Here is a 19,510-nt window from a genome sequence, read left to right on the forward strand (position 1 = left end):
CTCCAAACAATCTAGATTCCAAAGAATGACAATACAGACGAGAGATGCAGCAACAGGAACAGTCATTCGAATAAAAAAGCCCAAAACAAAACGTTTCCTTCCTGAAAGTGTGGTATTGCCGCTATGACATACACTTACTCCGAAAAACTCGACCAGTGACTGCCTCTACTGCCGTTAATAACAATGTCCGCCAAGCCTTATTTAAGACAAGTGTTTCCCCATTGTAGTAAACAAAATGGATACCGATCTTAAAAAGAAAAAAAATGTACTCCGTTGAAGTCTATGTTTACTGATATATCCATGGATGCTGCAATAAAATTGGCTTCTCCTAAGGAAAAGTACAACACAGAACATGCACGTTACAAAGTTTACTTGACTTGTCCAAGCAAGAACATGGAACTTGCACAGTTGGTTCCCTTAAGAACACCATGTGCACCGAAATTCAAGATACGACATCCCGACAGAGAGAAGATATGAAGCTAAGTACAAAATGAAGAATTGTTTGACAAACTTTGTGTCATATTCCATGACAAAGTTTACACCATCATTGTCAAGGTCCAAATATATCTTCTTGACAGTAAGAACAAGGATGTCTCTTCTTTTTTTTTAGCAAAATATTGATGCCTTTTCGATACTACTCAGGTCAAATGCCCCAAGTCGTAACCAAATCATTCCAAAACCACCTAAAGTAATCATTGATACTGTGTGCGAATGCTGCTTGAAAGTTTTGAAAATAAAGGTGTCTTTGACCAATTTATAGAAAGTTAAATTAGGATATCATGACGTTTATTGCCAAATAGTAAATAAAAAATGCCAGTAAGTTAAAGGAAAAAGTGTTGTTCGATCACGAGGAGAATAATTACCAATGTAAACACTGTTAACAGGACCGTTGTAAAATGTGGCTGCTTTGTTAGGGTCATCTTTAGTTTGGGGTGATGAGATATAAAGGACACCTTTCTTGAAAGTCATCAAACTCTTACCCTTGGATCTTATGGAAGAAAAATTAACGTCTATTACTTACAAGAAAGGAATGGAACTCAATCGCTAGTACAAAGAACGGATACCACATTTACCTCCTAATACTAATCTCACCGTGATATTACACATAAACAATTAATTAAAATTGTTGATGGGCCACCCAGATTTATTAGAAACAGAACAATATGAACGGTGAGTGAGGACAATGAGCATCATCCTCAACAATTTCATTAAAAAGTGTTAGACAGCTAAAGCTGCTCTGATTAAATTGAATAATATCGTACACAAGGAAGAAATGCAAACAACAACGGCAAAGATGACAATAAAGGTAGAAGGATCGAAGAGGAAAAAGAAAGTATTCAAACTCCATCTGCACTTTTTACTCTTCCTAGTGTGACACACTTGTTCGTAGTTTGACGCCCTTTGTTGACGTCTTTTTCTAGTCGCAAAAGAGATGAAATAAAAGGCTGAGTCAAAAGGTGATATCAACATTGTCTTTAGCAGAAGGAAAAACGAAGGGAAGACAGAAACTAAGAATGAGATTTATAAAAAGTGCTAAAAACCGAGGACTATTTCTACTCTGATTGCTGGAAGGATACGTCAAGCATTGCAATCCAAGTTACCACAACCTAGGAGGACTATCGAGCAATGGTTACGTTATTTTGAACCATTAATACATGGATACACTTTTAGCCAGCATCTACTAATACTTCCCATAACGCTGGCTATACTGGAATTCAAAAATTGTACAGTGCATTTAAAACCAAGATGTATGACAAAATCGTCGACGTAAACATTACGCAGAACCATTCAAAAAACGTTTCCAGAAGTCAAACTAAAGTCGACCAACATTAAGCGGATTTTGCAGATGTCTCTCATTTAGCCCCATTCAATCGAGGTTGCTAATATAAGTTTTGTGTCATAGGTGTATTTTGAGTTCTTTTTTACTTCTTAAACAAGTTCAGAGTTAGTACGATCCTTAAAACATGTCTTGAAATAAAATGGATGGCATCCTCAGCGATGGCAAAATTTCTAAAAGAATTGAAAAAGACGATTCTATTTTCTCATTACCAAAAATTCTGCAATGAATGACAGTGTCATGGAACATATTTCTAAGAAAAACTCTGAAAGAACGTATGTTGAAATGTATTACACATCAATATGCTCCCATATATATCGAGACTGTACTACGTCTAGTCTAAGCTTACAATCAATCGTACCATCGTAACATCGTATGTGCTTCAGAGCAAGTGACACCTGGAAACGAAGTGATTGTGTTTGATTATTGATTTATTTGGAATTTCAAAGACTAGAATAAATGAAGAATAACTCAGCACAAAATATTTTCTTTCCTATGGTGTTTGCTTTAAAAATTTCACCTTTGACACATGGAAAAGATGTGTTCATCGACCAATAAAATCCCAAATAAGCCTTACTGCAAGCAGTAAAAATGCGCTGATTTAAACAGGAAAAGAACTACTTTGTCTCTGAGACACCGCTATACAGTCCCTTCACGCTCCTGGCGATGACATTAGTACCTCTTATACGCCAAGGCCGAAAGGAAAAAAGAGACGTCGACTTCGAAAACTCTCCAAACAAAAATGAATAAATAAAAGGAACAATTGTCAGAGAAAACTACGTTTTGGATTACTAACAATGATTCACCGAGATATTTGAGAATATTCCAAGTCAGAAATCGATATGTTTGTCTTGCCGCTTGATGATGCGAGAATTGCAACGGATTGTGTATGTGTGTGTGTGTCTGTATGTGTTTGCGCGTGAGTATTGCATGGTGTACCCTTAGTAATAATTCGGGGTGAGCCTTACTTTAGTTTGCAGTTAATGAAGACAATTTATATGGAAGAAAGTTACTATGGACAAAACGTAATGTATCATTCTTTTTTTTATTAAATTTGTCATTTTTCTGTAATTCACCATTCCAGCTTGCAACAGTTTTATTCCAAGGGACTTATTTTTAAGGGAATTTTGGAGCAGATACAGAATGACGAAAGAAATTTTGATTGTAACAATCGAAATTTCATTTATTTAAGAAATGTCTTTGTCCTTCGGCTTATCCGCGACATTGAAAACATACGTGTAATGTAAAAACACATCAGTGCAGTTGACAAAAATAGAGCAATTAAAGCACATTCATAATAACTGGGGCTCTGGTGGCCATGTTGTCTGTATCACTCGTCTTTATAGATCATTGATATATCACCTCTGTCCGAGTGAGTTCGAATCTCGGCTTGGGCAAGATGGTTATGTGAGACAGCTTGCTAGTTGTTTCCCGCACATCGGTGGTTCATTTTTTTTTTCTTTTCCTAGGTTCTTACTCCATCAAATGCACTGGCCCCCATGTAATTCCAATTATATGCCAACAATGGCGTTAAACCCACACAACCACATATCATATAATTCCCGCGGATGATGTCAGCGGAGACATTAATTGTAAATATGCACATCTATAAACTGATGACGTGTTTCCTACAAATATTTTGTGTCAGGGAGGATGCAATATGAACCCATTAAGGTAATACGTCGTAAGGGTGATAATATATAACCAACAGGATGATAGACAATGGAGATGGACGTCATAAAGGTGATAATATATAACTAAAAGGATGAATGAATATGGAAATGGACGTCATAATGGTGACAATAAATGACCAAAAGAATGATAGGCACTGGAGATGGACGTCATGAGGGTTATAATGTATCATCAAAAGGACGATAGACAATGGAAATGGACGTCGTGAGGGGTAATATATAACCAAAAGGATATTAGACAATGGGGATGGACGTCATAAGGCTGATAATAATTAGCCAAAGGGATGACAGACAATGGAAATGACGTCATAAGGGTGATAATATATAACCAAAAGGATGATAGACAATGGAAATGGACATTATGAGGGTGATAATATATAATGAAAAGGATGATATACAATGGAAATGGACGTCGTGAGGGTGGAAATATTTAAGCAAAAGGATGATAGACAATGGAGATGGACGTTATAAGGGTGATAATATATAAGCAAAAGGATGATAGACAATGGAGATGGACGAAATGAGGGTGTTAATATGTAACCAAAAGGATGATGAACAATGGAACTGGACATCATAAGGTTGATAATATATAACAAAAAGGATGATAGACAATGGAAATGGACTTCGTAAGGGTGATAATATATAACCAAAAGGATGATAGACAATGGAGATGGACGTCATAAGGGTGAGAATATATAACCAAAAGGATGATAGACAATGGAAATGGACGTCATAAGGGTGATAATATATAACCAAAAGGATGATAGACAATGGAAATTGACGTCATGACGGTGGTAGTATATAACCCCAAGGATGATAGAAAATGGAGATGGACGTCGTGAGGATGATAATATATAACCAAAAGGATGATAGACAATGGAAATGGACATTATGAGGGTGATAACATATAACGAAAAGGATGATAGACAGTGGAGATGGACGTCATAAAGGTGAAAATATATAACCGAAAGAATGAATGAGCATAGAAATGGACGTCATAATGGTGATAATAAATAATCAAAAGGATGATAGACAATGGAGATGGGCTTCGTAAGGGTGATAATATATAACCAAAAGGATGATAGACAATGGAAATGGACGTCATGAGGGTGTTAGTATATAACCAAAAGGATGATAGACAATGGAGATGGACGTCGTGAAGGTGATAATATATAACCAAAAGGATGATAGACAATGGAGATGGACGTCGTGAAGGTGATAATATATAACCAAAAGGATGATAGACAATGGAGATGGACGAAATGAGGTTGTTAATATGTAACCAAAAGGATGATGGACAATGAACTGGACATCATAAGGTTGATAAAATATAACAAAAAGGATGATAGACAATGGAGATGGGCTTCGTAAGGGTGATAATATATAACCAAAAGGATAATACACAATGGAAATGACGTCATGATGGTGGTAATATATAACCAAAAGGATTATAGACAATGGAGATGGACGTCGTAAGGGTGATAATATATAACCAAAAGGATAATACACAATGGAAATGACGTCATGATGGTGGTAATATATAACCAAAAGGATTATAGACAATGGAGATGGACGTCGTAAGGGTGATAATATATAACCAAAAGGATAATACACAAAGGAAATGGACGTCATGAGGATGGTATTATATAACCAAAAGAATGATAGACAATAGAGCTGTACGTGAAGTGGATGATAAGATATTACCAAAAGGATGACAAACAATGGAAATAGACGTCATAAGGGTGATAATATATAGCCAAATAGATGATAGACAATGGAGCTAGACTTTAGGAGGGTGAAAATATATAACGAACAGAATGATAGGCTATGCAGAGGGACGTCAGGAGGGTAATAATATATAACCAAGAGGTTGATAGACAATGGAAATGGACGTCTTAAGGGTGATAATATAAAGCCAACAAAATGATAGACAATTGAGCTGGACGTGAAGAGGGTGTTAATATACAAAGAAAAGTATGATATACAATGTAAATGGACGTCGTGAGGGTGCTAATATATAGCCAAAAGGATTATTGGCATTGGAGATGGATGTCATGAGGGTTTTAATATATCACCAAAAGGACGATAGACAATGGAACTGGAGGTCATAAGGGTGATAATATATTCCCAAAAGGATGATATTCAAAGGAAATGGAGGTCATGAGGGTGATAATATATAACCAAAAGGATGATAAACAATGGAGCTGGACGTGAAGATAGTGATAATATATGACCAAAAAAATGATTGCCAATGGATATGGACGTCGTAAGGGTGATAACATACAACCAAAGGGATGAAATATACCATGGTGAATCACGGATGTGACTCACAATGATTCCTATTTTGATAATGAACTGCGTAAAATGCCATTCCCCATAAGTGTGTCTTATTTATTTATTACCCTCCAAATTTTGAATCAATACAAACGTCGTGAGACTGAGTATGTGGTGCTCTATCAAATGTTATATTCATGTATTGTCAATGTCGTATTCATGTATTGTCAATGTCGTATTTATGTATTGTCAATGTCGCCTCTGAGTAGTTTTGCAAACACACCTCAACCTAGAAACAGCTATCGGGCATCTTAGTGTAATAATGTTACTGTTAGTTGCGTCTCTTGTCTTCGCCTCCAGCTGTTGTTGCAGCATTAGATGCTAGATGTTAGAGAAAAATAGATCAATATGGTTTAATCTGTTGCATCTTTATTTCGCTTTTAAATTAATAAAACAAAATTTCATTATTTGTTTCTTTGACCTAAAATAATTTTAAATTTTGGTGTTGGAAACTTCCAAGTTTCATTTTTTTATTCTTAACTCAGCTGAAAATGTGAAAGATGACTTCTCACAATAAAGGACGTCATAATGATAAACCGATTTGGGCAATTTTTTTTTTTGTTTGTTTCTTTTTCATGCGCATGATGGCTTTTAAGCTTAATATGTTTGAGGTGTGAAAAATCCGAGGCAGCTATATTGTTGTGGGATCCTAATACTTGCAAAAGTTTTCACAATGATCTTTACCCTTTCAAATCCCTTTTGATTTCCAGCCAGAATTACCTCCATAGTAAAAGTTTTTTTTTTGTGATTTGTGATTAACTTTTCTTTTATTACTGTTGAAAGGCATGGCAATTTTAGTACATATATTAACACACTTCAGTACAAGTGCTACGAGTTTCATGCTAATACAAATTAGGCTATTCTTGTTATTTTTAACAGGAATTAGCGCTTAAAAAATATTATAGGACGATGAGCTAAAAGACAGCAAACAGTAATTGCATGAGAAGTAATTATATAAGATTATGGCTAGTCTTGGCCTGTCCAGTCGAAGGATTTATGCATAATATTTGCGCGTATCATTCTCGGAGAAGAACCGTAACTATTGCGTCACATGCGGATTAATTTCCATCAGTATGATACGATTTTTGAACTTATTTCGTTGAGAGTGTTGAGGTGATTATAGGATACTGCATTTGTATGGGAAAATATGAACGAGTTTTTCGGATGGAAATACTGCACGACCTTGGGAGTGCAGTATATCCATCCAACAAAACGAATTCATATTTTCCCATGCAAATGCAGTAATCTTTTTATTATACGCTCATTTTCTTATTCTACCTAAGGCTTAATTATATAATCAAAAACACACTACAAGAAACAAAGTAGCTGAACTTATGCCGTATTCCAAACTAAATACCCAAGCGCAGATTCATTAGTATACAACAAAAACGTTATTAATGCACACATAACTCTGCCCAGATAAATTTGAACTTAGTCGCGCGCTAGACATAACTTTCGAAGGAAAATGGCGTTTTGGTCTACTTTAAATTGAAATTTAGATTCATACTGTGAATGAATGCGCATTGCAAAACTTTTCCATTTAGTCTGGAATGAACAGATTTTGGTATTTTTGTCGATTCTGCTATAGTTCGTGATAATGACTGGATTTATCTGTGTCAGTTCTACATGAAGTACATTTGATTTCAGCAGCGAGAGAGCAGCGTGTTGACAACTGCAAGTGTGTTTCTGTTTTGTCATTGAATGTTTGAAATCATAATGTGAGAAAAATATGAAGTCTTCCAATTGCAATTATCAAAATGACTCTATGGAATATAATGTTTATTTCATTTTGAGTGCAGTAAGGAAGATGTAATTGCACTTGGAATATAGTCGAAATTACAGTACAATTTCGAAATGTGTAATCAAGCTTGAAAACTCATGACATGGCTCATGTAATTCGGATTTGCAGAACTAAGAAAGTATATTTTGAGGAAATTCAGGATGTAAATTGTAAGAATATTTTTGCCATTCTTATTACCAGCTAAATACGACAGTTTATGCCTTGACACTTCATGTTATTTGTAGGGACCCACACCTGCATGGCGTCTATCTCTAGCCTAAATCCGAAACATTGTATCAAAAATGTTAAAGCGGAATGTGGCAAAGCAGCTGGTATGTGGCTCTCTACGAAACATTTGTTTTAGTTCATTCAGAAACAAATGTAATCAACCAAAACGTACAATGTCTACTACGTGAGTGTAGATGATTTGTTTACAAAGTAGTTCCGAGTATACTGTTGGTCACACGTGAGTGCAATATGAAGTGTACGTGAGTGCAATATCGTAAAATACTGAACGATTATGACAATGTAAAGTTAACGGAGAAAAAAATGAGCGTATAATAATCAAGAATATGATGTCACACTGTAGTCCGATTCTGAGGCTGGATTAATGTGCCTTCAGAGCCGCAACATGCTGGGCTTTTTTTTGCGGGGGGTGGAATCACTTCTGTCTCTCAGGCCCTGGCTGCGGTTGCAGTTTTAATATTATTAGCAATGAGAACGGGTGACACATGGTAGACTATAGCTTTACATAAAACCACCTGTAAAAAATTATAGATTTTTAATGGACTGTCATAGTAAATCAAAAGTTTCATTTTCCGATTAGAGCGTCCGTCTCGGATGCGGGAGGTCGTGGGTTCGATCCCCGGCCGAGTCATACCAAAGACTTACAAAAATGGTACTAACAGCTGCTTCGCTTGGCGCTCAGCATTAAGAGGTTAGTGTTAGGACTGGTCGGCCTGGTGTCAGGATAATGTGACTGGGTGGGACATCATGCTACATGTCTGCGGCATGATGCCCCAGTGCTAGACATCACTATAAACTGCCACATTGCAGACATCGTAGCGATATGACTGGAAAATTGTTAAAGCTAGGTTAAAAATCCAAATCACATCACATCACATTATTTTCTGGTATGAAAGACATGCCAGCTCATTTGCATGTACTAGAATCGACGTTGTTATCCCATATTAGTTTATCTTGTACAGGTATTTGAAATCCGTGGAAATTTAGTACTTTAGGAGATTAGAATTCTTCGCCAAAAGAATTTTGAGTTATTGGCCTTGAAAGTAAACGAATGTGCCTAAATAAAAAAAATAAAAAAATGTTGTTTGATTAATGTCGCAAAACGCATATTGGCATGCCTGACTCGTTAGTGTGCATGGGTGCCATGTAATGTGTGTCTTTAACGCTATTACCATTCCACCAGAATAAGCAGCGGAAAGCAAGGGCGCATCAAATGCCGCCGTCTGTTTTCTTCTTACCAAGGCTGTGACCGTTCACATAAGCAGCAGAATTTTATTTGCTTCAAATTTATGTCCAGTTACCTATTTTATGCGGACTACTCCCTAACCTAACGCCAAACAGATGTGAGTCACATCCGAGTCGAATATTCATCTGTTGTGAATTTTCCTGTTTTGTAATACTTATAAATGTTTGTGTACTTGTGTTTTCCGAAAAATTTACCTAATCGGTTTGGCTTACAGTAGACGTTGACTTTTGCGATCTCAATTCGGGTGTTTCGATGCCGTGAGTTTGTTAAAGATCCAATCAGTGTCCTTTCAGGGCCCATCAAGGTTTAGCCTTAAAAGGGCTTTCTTGGGTCCAGAATCAAAGCGCTATATGATATGTGTGCGTTCTTTTTTTTTTTTTTTCCTCGTGCGGAGGGATAGATGCGTGGGTGTTATGCTGTATGCAAGTTATAGATGTAAATGTACGTTATGTGCTTTCTGGTGGTGTGCTATATATAAGTGTGTTTCTTTTGTGGTAAAGGAAGGTAGGAGTGATATTCAGGTTTTGGCACTGGTTTTTTTTAATGGGGATGGCAATTTATTTTTCTGTTGGTTTGCGGTTTAGGCGATTATTTTTATTGTTTAGTTTGGCAATCATTCTTTTCTGTTTTCCTTCTTTTCGCTCGGTGTTTTCCGTTGTTTCTCCTTCTGTTGATGGTCTTCTTTATTTCTTTTACTACTGTCTTTCCCACATGTCCTACTGTGATGTTTCTTTCTTTTCCTGATCGTCATTATTACTGCTACTTATATTCCTTGTCTTCTTAAATTATGTTACTTTTCCTCTTCTACCTTTTCCTTTTGTGATGGTGCCTTCTTTACCGGATCTTCTTTATTACTGCTTTTTTTCCCCCGTATGTTCCCTTGTCCTGTGTTGCTTTTGTATTCTGCCTGTGACCTGATCTTCTTTATCACTGTTCTTGTTCGCCATGATGGTTCCTTGTTCAGTATCCGGTAGCCATAGTACTCCTTACTTGATTAATCATTTGGTTAGGATAGTTACTGATTCCCATTTAGTATGTCCATGTTTTGATATGTTTTGAATGCGTTTTTGTTAGGTAAGCTTTCCGTATTCGAGCGGTTGATATCGTTTGTCAATCCTTTCCTAAATGTAATTCATACTCTGATCCTAATGATGATATTAGTATTGCGGTTTTTTTTTGTTAACTTAATTGTTCAGTATGGTTTAACACAAGCTTCTGTTCATTTTGAGTTTTTGCTACACAGCTACTATTTGCTTTGTCGTAGCTGGAGCGGGGGATAACTGGCTCGATACGTTTCGAATTACTATTGACTTTTAGTTTTTATCTAAGTTTTGTTTGTTCCCAGCCACTGTTTTTGTTCGAGTCGCTGCTATACAGCTGGTCTTTCGACCACTCCAACCATTTGTTTCGTCTCAGTCAAAAGATTACAGAAATGATCCGATGTCTTAAGAATACGATCTCTATCGCTTAATAAACAATATATACAGATACAAACCGGTTAGTAAAGCGCACAACAAAAATGGTCTTCTAATAAATAAAAAACCCAAAATCAAATAAGACAAACGTCATTGTAAATAGGGGTTCATAAATACAAAATCTAATTATTCCATCTTTGCCTAAGGTTGCAGTTTGTTCTGGTTTGCACGAAAACTATTTTCTTTCATAATGCACAGTAAGCTACACACAACAAATTCCTTAGTGAGGAACATATGCTCTACTGGATTTACTTGTCAGACATATTTAAACACCTAAAAAAACAGCTCTTCCATTATCGGACAAGTGAATGCTAGAACAAATGCTCACACTAATGAGGTTGGCTTGTTTTAGTGAAATATTGGTTATATGAAATAATATCCCTAGCAACAGAGAGACCTGAAACGTATCCTTTATACTCGTGGCGTTCTCAAAATGTATAAATTTTGAATGGGAACCAATATTACCAATTTGATCTGTTCTCTTTCCGCGTCCATTCCACCGTAAGATTTGTTTCCAGGGTGTTTGTTTTTGCGAGAATTTATAAAAAGTATTATATTTAACTACTATTGCTTTTATTTTCAGTTGCATGCTAGATATATCGACCTATTCTCTGTTGGGAGTTTTGCTCCTGCCATACACTGTGACATGTACACCAGACGCTCAAGTTGTGTATAAAGGGGACGTATACATTGATATTATTGTATCTGCCTACTACAATGACAACGGTACATGCGGAACTGTTGATACAAAATCTGTACAACGGTTGGAAGCTGTTAGGTGGGCAATACAAAACCTCAATGGGCAGTCTTATCTGCCGGGAGTAGTCATAGGTAAGTATTAAGACGATGGCTGAGATGTGTGTGTGTGTGTGTGTGTGTGTGTGTGTGTGTGTGGCGTGTGTGCATTTGTATTTGGTCCAAATAGAGATTATTCATGAGAATATACATTTTCATGCTGCGGACACGTCTCCAATCGAGTACGTACCTGTTTGGGAAAAGTATAAAGTCTTGCTTCTACTAACAAATTAAGTCTACAAGAATGTTAAAACATAATTTTGAAGGAAGTTCCATTTTTACACACTTTGGTGCTTGTCACGCGAGTTTGGAGTGTCTCTTTCCCCCAAAGGCTATCTATTCGCACGCCCATAACTATGTCCTTGTTGCCCAGTAGAACATTTGTACACAGATCTGTGCTGTAAAACGTAAGGTCTTCAATAATTATTATCACCCTTTAGATCCAATTATCAAGTACCAGTTGTTTAGCTAAATTAGAAGAAAAGTTGTGGCATATCAAGGTCTCTGTGTCTTGTTTCATATTCTAGACATGTTTTCCTTAAGGGACAATCGTGTCGATCTGTCATTTAATATGGTCTCTGTGGCAGCCTTACTTGAAATGTTTTTATCAGTACTTCTCATACATGGTATTTTCTCTAGAAGACTTATTATGATGCCAGGCTATGCTTAAATGAGAATGTTGTAAAGATATGGCCACTTGAAAATCTCGTTATCGTTACTTATGCTGAACATATGGTCATATAAACTTAGGGGTTTCCCTAAAAGGCTTCTTATCATGTTAATTATAACTTATTTATGAAAGAAAATAGTGCTGGTCCAACAATATGGCCACCAATATATAACACAACAAGAAAATAATGAAGACAACAAGCTTTGTAAAATTTAACAAATAATGTATTTCTCTAGAAAAACAAGGTAAGAATGAGAAAAAGAACTTACGGTTTTTACGAATCAAATCCAAACATAATCAAAGAATATTCCAAGAATTATAAAATAGAAATCCTAGTAAAAGAAAAGTCCTAATGAAACTGAGTTCGAATCCCGATGAAATCCAAAATGGAAGGCGATGACTTATGCTGTGGTCAGCGTCATACTGATGTGTCAAAAGTTCTTTGTTGAATCACAGAAAATAATATTCCAGTGTTTGAATTCTGTGTACATTTCGATAACTGTCTTTGTGCAAGAAATAATTTAGAGCACAAGTATTTGCATGGAAAAATAATCTCTTGGAATCCAAATAATTTGAAGAAAAATTAAAAACTCAAGTCAAACTTGCCACAACAAAACATCGTTAAGTGTCAATGGTTTAAACCCCGACTGCCCAAATTCTCTATAGAAAACAATTATACACTAATTTAAGACGCAAAACAGATTCCCGTATGAGGGTCACATGATCATGTTTCTAGAACAAGATAGAAACTTTTTACATGCCTTACATCATGTACTCCATGTATGGCCTTGATTAAAACCAATGAATTTTACTCTGCGAAATAATATAAACAAAATTTAAAAAGCTGTTTACAAGAACCCTATACTAGTTCTGAATCAAGGTCAGGAACTAGGTCAATATTAGATAAAATGTCTCTATAAAGCTGTTTACGTCCAAAAAAAACCTGAACTCTGTTCTAGACAACTTTACAATAGCATGTAATGAACAAAAAAAAAAACAAAACAAAAAAAAAAACAAACAAACAAATAAATTAAATCAAATATAGATTAAATCAAATATGCATAACAATCCTACAAGAAGGATTGTCATATCAAGATATGGTTTTCATCAAAAAGATTTTTTGCTCTCCATGGAAGTCACGAACCTTGAAAATCGATTACACTCTGCATGTACAGCGGCAGCTACAAATACTCATGAAAGTAATCAGGAAACAAAAATTAAATAACAGAGCTAAATTTTAAGCACTGTTTGCCGATATTATTAAATCGCACAAGAAGGATCCATGAATACATAAATCAGTACTTTAGTGGAATATAAAAATCGCCCATGTTTATATCTTTGCGCTAATACGTAATTTTCGAAGATCATGAAAGTAACGGTGTACACAAACTTTCTGAATAATTAAATGGGATTGATAGGATCTTTAATCAATACCTTCATGTGAGAACGTTTCCTGTTCTGCGCAGTTTCTCCGAGTATCATATTAAATGTCAGAACACGCCATCTACTACTACATACAATGGGCATATTTTACTTCTTAAAATTGGAATCGTTTTTGAATTACGGCATGAAGATTCAAATGTCTTTACTATGGTAATTTGTATCGGAAGAAACATGTGCTCGATAACCTGATTATTAATGGCTTCCTTACATACATATGATTGATATACATGCTGTGAACTAATAACCAGCACACATATATTTTATTTCCCTTTGTTTGCGAAATATTTGCACCTTTACAATTAAAATTGTTTGCTATAAATAATGGAAATACAACATTGTTACAAATCTAAGTGAACCAATTAAATATGCCGCTGCATACAAAGTAGCATAAAAGGCCCGAAATGTAATACTTCTTACACAGGTAAACAAAGCCAGTCTAGACAATAAATACTAAGGTTCATCGTATACTGATATATATACAGCAAAACGTATGAAATCTTCTGTCGTGTCTCCACCCATACCCCAGCCATACAAACAGGTAAAACTCCATTATATTTTGCTTCATGTACTTGCAACTTCTTTCATTATAATTATAAGTAAGAAGACGTTTCTGTAGTAATTCACTGCACGGTTACTCTGGCACTATTTGAACAATAATATTATTGATTATATCAATTCCGTTTGTATGAACAAATTCGATTACATATTCTGTGTAAAGGTAGACGACGTTAATTCAAATTCAATGATGTTGGAGGAATACTACGGTACATTTTGATATACTAGATAGAGTAAAGATACAGAATATCTGAGCATGCTTCCACTGCGACAAGGTTATGATTCTTACTGGAAAGACAAACCTATACGAGTCTCTGCTGCAAAATGTTAAGTCATTAATATGTATTATTATATGCTCATTTGCTTTCTCCGTTAACTTTACATTGTCAGACTTGTGCAGTATTCTTCCATATTTTTTCATACTGCACGACACGCGTGTCTAAAGACATTGTAATGTATTAGGAACTACTTTGCAAACAAGCAGTGTCCGTTCATTTAGTACAGGCTTTAGCTTTTGATTTATTAGATTTGCTTGTGGATGAACTAACCAAGCTGTTTCATCCATTTGAAAGTAGCGATGATGAAAGCTAAACTTTGAATGATGCCTCTTGGTCGACTGCCAGAGGGGTAATAACCACATGATCGAAGTATCTTCCTTTAAGTTTGGTACGTAGATTGTATGCTATATCTTTGAAATTATTATACTGTAGTTTTGATGCGTTTAAACTGTTTGATATCATAGTTAAACCAATGGTGTCCTATGTTTCAGAAATATGGGGCTCTAAATATTCAATCCAGCCTGAATAAACGCAATAACAATGCCAGCTTGAGATATCATGACTTATGTCATGTTTTCATATGTTCTGGATACATGAGTTTGAACTAATAGGCAGCCACCTTGCGATATAAAGTTGCTATTAACAGTAGATGCATTACCAAAGGAATGTATAATCACAATGTGATCATCTTTTGATTCTTGTAAGGGTCAATGATCTAAGATTAAAAAAGAACCACTGGCTGATCGCACTAACTATCTGAGTCTAAATTGTTCATGCATGGCCTCATACGTGTCTTCTTCATTTTAGATATTTCATTGTCCACTGTGTCCGTGCATTTTTGTCAATAGTTGTATGCGTCGTTAGTTCGCATGACAGTTCAGATTATTTGTGTAAACAATGTCCTAATTGTACATAATGTATCAGTGTCAACAGTCTCCATAATTTTGTCAACTATTTTGTGCCGCCTTAGGGCTTATCGATAGTTCACTTTATCTGTGTAAGCATATTGCTGTCCATGATATCACATTGTCGACAGTCTTCGAGTTGTTGTCAGTGGTTACTTGTGTCCTTAGTTATAATTGATAGTTCATTATAATATTTTAAAGACATCTTCCCTGTTGATGATGTAAATTGTCCACAGTTATCATATTTTTGAAAACTATTTTGAGCATCTTTTGCTTTAGGTACAGTAAATGCCACCAGTGTAAACAAATCAAGTCGCATTTAAGTAGCAAATTGTATATGTTAATTGATGATTGATTGATTTTATTTTTAACGGCATATCAGCACTGTTAGGCTATTTAGCGCCAAACAAAATGTTTATTTGTATAATCTTTTATAAATCATTAAAGGTCTTATATCGACCAGCGATATAAAAGAACAAATGGTTGAAATTAAAACGGTAAGATGGTAACGGTGCAAAATAAAGCTTCCCGATCAACGGGCGATGTAAATGTTGTATGTTAATGAAAAATGATGAAAAGGTATTAAAAAGGGACGGTATATATATATATATATTGCATAAAACTGCACAATGTGAAATATATGTTAATAAATATTACGAAACAATAATACAGTTAGAAAGAACAACTTAATAATAAGGAATAAAGTTAAGATTTTGTGGAATATCTTTGGGACATGCAGAATTTTTTTATAGTGTCAACCAACGAACTCTACAACAGCAAAATAGATGTGTTTCGTACATGATCTTTTTAACGAATTTCGTCATGAGCTTCTGTCTAAATATATCAATGGACTGTATGGAATCACCAGATTGTCACCTTGCTATATGAAACAATAATTTGCGACTGGTGTATTACATATTGATGAGATAATCCTGATGTTTTCGTCATTTGATTAGAGAAAGGTTTAACGATTTATCTTAGATAAAGAAAAGCAAAAACAAAACCAGAAAAGAAAGAAGAAAAAACAACATAAAAACACAATTAGCTCTGAGTGCACTAACCATAAGAGTCTGAGCCGTTTACGCAGGGTCTTGTAATGTTTGTTTTCATTTCTTTTTGCACGATAATGAGAGTCCTAACATTTCATGATGTCCCGTTGTCTACAATTTCCATGTTTTAGTCAATAGTTTCTGTGTTTTAGTTTGAATCGGTAGTACATAATATTTAGTTAAATGTATACGTCCTTGTTTGCATTGCAAAATGGCATATTCCTTAGAATTAATCCTACAATATCCCCTGGATACGACACCATGTGCTATAAATTTGTTAATAGGAACTAGTTCTCTTTTCGCTCCTGGATAGGTAGAAGAAATGTACTTTGTACGGGGTTCCATACTCGAGTCCTCCATATGCACCAAAGTACAAGTGTGTGTGTGTGTGTGTGTGTGTGTGTGTGTAAGAGAGAGAGAGAGAGAGAGAGAGAGAGAGAGAGAGAGAGACGTATGCCACAAGAACACGAAAGAAACAATATTACGTCATACGACACAGACTACATTCAGACTACGAAATCCCTATGTGTAACTGCATGTAGAATCAATAGTTGTTATCCTTTGTGTAGTTTTCCATATTCCTTCCAAACGTTTAATTTTCCAATGTCTGATTCTGTTGTATCTTTACACAGTCAAGTAAGATGACAATTAGAAGTAAACGTTGTACGTCCATTAGAGGTTGTTACTTGTAGGGTTGGTTTTGGAAGAAACATTAGGACTAAGTCTTCGTTGCAAACTAGCATAAAATATGAAAACAAAAGCCCCGGCACAGCTGATCTGCCTAACCATTATAATAATTAAATACCAAAAGCTTGTATTACAAAGATTTCAAATGATTTATTGCATATCGTTAAACATCACTTTTCCAATATTTGATCTAGTAATGTTGTTATATGCATATACAGTCTTTTATCTGAGGGACCCTTACCGCTAAACCAGCATTGTTCTTGCCATTTTCAATTCTTTCTCTTTAAACAACTAGTAGCAGCCTTTATCTTAAACAAAAGTGAATTTCTAGTATTGCAAGCAGAGTCAGCATTTGTGTTGTGACAAGGATGTGTTGATTCTTATGATTCCATTGCCAGGTTTACGGGCTCATTATACCTGCAGATCTACGGAAAACGCTGCTGTAGTTGCTACACGTATTGCCAATGAATTATACATGAATATCTCAGCAGGAAGTTTCGGTATGTATATGTGTTTTGAAAAATTGTTGAATACTGACTCCCAAATGTTTGTGAGATAGCAGATCTTTTATAGATATGATCCATGTACGGTGTGAAGAAATTTTCAGCTCCTGACACATTTCGAATGTATTTATATTCTATTTGCAAGATGATGCTAAAACTATGTGCATACAAAGAATTTGCTTACAAAGACACAAACGTGCACTGCACGAGCTGTATTTTTAACACTGTCCGGCCAGAATATGAATCGTCGTCTTTGTAAAATCGTTCGATCATGAAAGGGATAACCAAGACCTTATTTGGAATGTTGTGTCCTTTCTTTAGAAGCCATGACGGATAGATTTGAAATCGTGTTGATTGTTGATGACAGTATTTTCATGCTGTACCTTGACTAACCAAGACAGTTTTAGCCCATAGTTGTGCTAACTAAAGCAATAAAATATCATAAACTGAGAAGAATGGGAATAAAAGTAAGAGGAAAAAATGAAAGTAACAAAATCCGACCTATAGATGCTAGTTCAAGATGCCTAAAATCGAATATTTACATAACTGTAAGAACTATTTTATCACAATATTCTTTGTCGTTAGATAATATCAGCCGGAGAAGCAGTCGCTAGATAATATCAATGAAGTTCAACGCGGGAAGAAAACATATTCTTGTTATATTTATCAACCAATAATTAATTGGGGCAGAAGCTGACGCTTTTCAAAAGTTAACTTTTGAATTTTTTGCCATGTCCAACATTCTGCTAATTAAATTCAAGAATGTAGTTTTCATGGCATGTGATATTCGATGAGGTTGAAAAACAACCTAATGTTTTGGCCAATCACCATGTGTCATAATAAAGAAATATTGTGTAAGGAAACTTTTAGTTGTAACCTGAATTATTTATTGAAAAGAAATGAAATTGTTTGTGTACAAAAATAATGTGGTCCCATTTGCTGAATTTCTAGACGAAGAGGTCTAGGATGAGACCGCATTAGAGACGGATGGAAATAACATAACAGGATAAGGCTACTGCAATGTAGACAACACCGAAATCGTGAGATAAATTATGTCCTGAGACCATTTAAAAATATCATTAACAATATGAAGTTGATTCGAACTACGTGTAGAATACATCGACAAACGGACACACTATCTGGAGATACAAGACAGACAATAGTTCATATTGTAGAATACGTTGAAAAATGGGCACAAGATACAAAAATACACTGCAGACAACAATTGCATTTTCAGTCCAACAGCACACATTATGTGGAGTACAAGACAGACAACGTTTCATATTGTTAGCCCAATACCAATGATTATATACGCTTTTATAAAACCATTTTCTTACACACAGCTGTTTCATCCTTGGACCGAAATGTAATTTGTCTGTTTATTTGAACTGATTTCTTTCAACATATTCTCTGCAGCATTATCTCCATCTTAACTGTTCTTATATACTTTCGACACCTTCCAACCATCTGGCAATGTAGAACATTGTTTGCATCTCATTCTTTTCTATTCTCTAAAGTATCTTTTCATTTTGTTTTTACTGCAGATGGATGCTCTCCACTTTGAATTCTTCCATTTTATTCGTTAATATTGGTCTCTGCTTCTCTTGCCTTTTCCTGACATGACTTTCATTTGTTTAGTCTACATCTCTGCTTGATGGTTGTTTTTAAATTCAGTGGGCTCCAAAGGATATTTAGGCTTCACATCTTCCCCGGTAGGTGACGCCCATTTATTGTCTTCTTTTCTCAACCAAAATGAGACCAGGAATTCCGTTTCAATCAGGACTCCACTAGTGACAGGTGCAAGCAATTACATATTCATGATTTGAACCATATTATAAGCAGATCGTTCATGATAAAGCGTCATGGTTGTACTTTAAGATTGTTTTTCTTCAGGCTGAAATGTAAAGGCTTTAATTCTACCAGAGTTCCGTGAATCCTCCTTGTAGAACACCTACAATGAAAAGTTGTATAGTATTATCTTGTGTTTCTTACGTATACAGAGCATTGTCATATTCA

At 35.4% G+C, this 19,510-nt stretch overlaps 1 protein-coding gene across 1 annotated transcript in view; it reads left to right on the top strand.

Moving 5' to 3' along the window:
* Positions 1-19,510, top strand: part of LOC149796200 (uncharacterized) — a 64,769-nt gene that overhangs the window by 14,521 nt on the left and 30,738 nt on the right. The window contains exons 2-3 of the mRNA XM_089966149.1: positions 11,193-11,440; positions 17,390-17,491. Coding sequence (XP_089822275.1) covers positions 11,193-11,440; positions 17,390-17,491 — 350 coding nt within the window. The remainder of the gene's footprint in view (positions 1-11,192; positions 11,441-17,389; positions 17,492-19,510) is intronic.

Source organism: Sinohyriopsis cumingii, chromosome 7 (genome assembly GCF_028554795.1).
Source record: "Sinohyriopsis cumingii isolate HCF-2022 chromosome 7, ASM2855479v2, whole genome shotgun sequence".
Lineage (NCBI taxonomy): Eukaryota > Metazoa > Mollusca > Bivalvia > Unionida > Unionidae > Sinohyriopsis > Sinohyriopsis cumingii.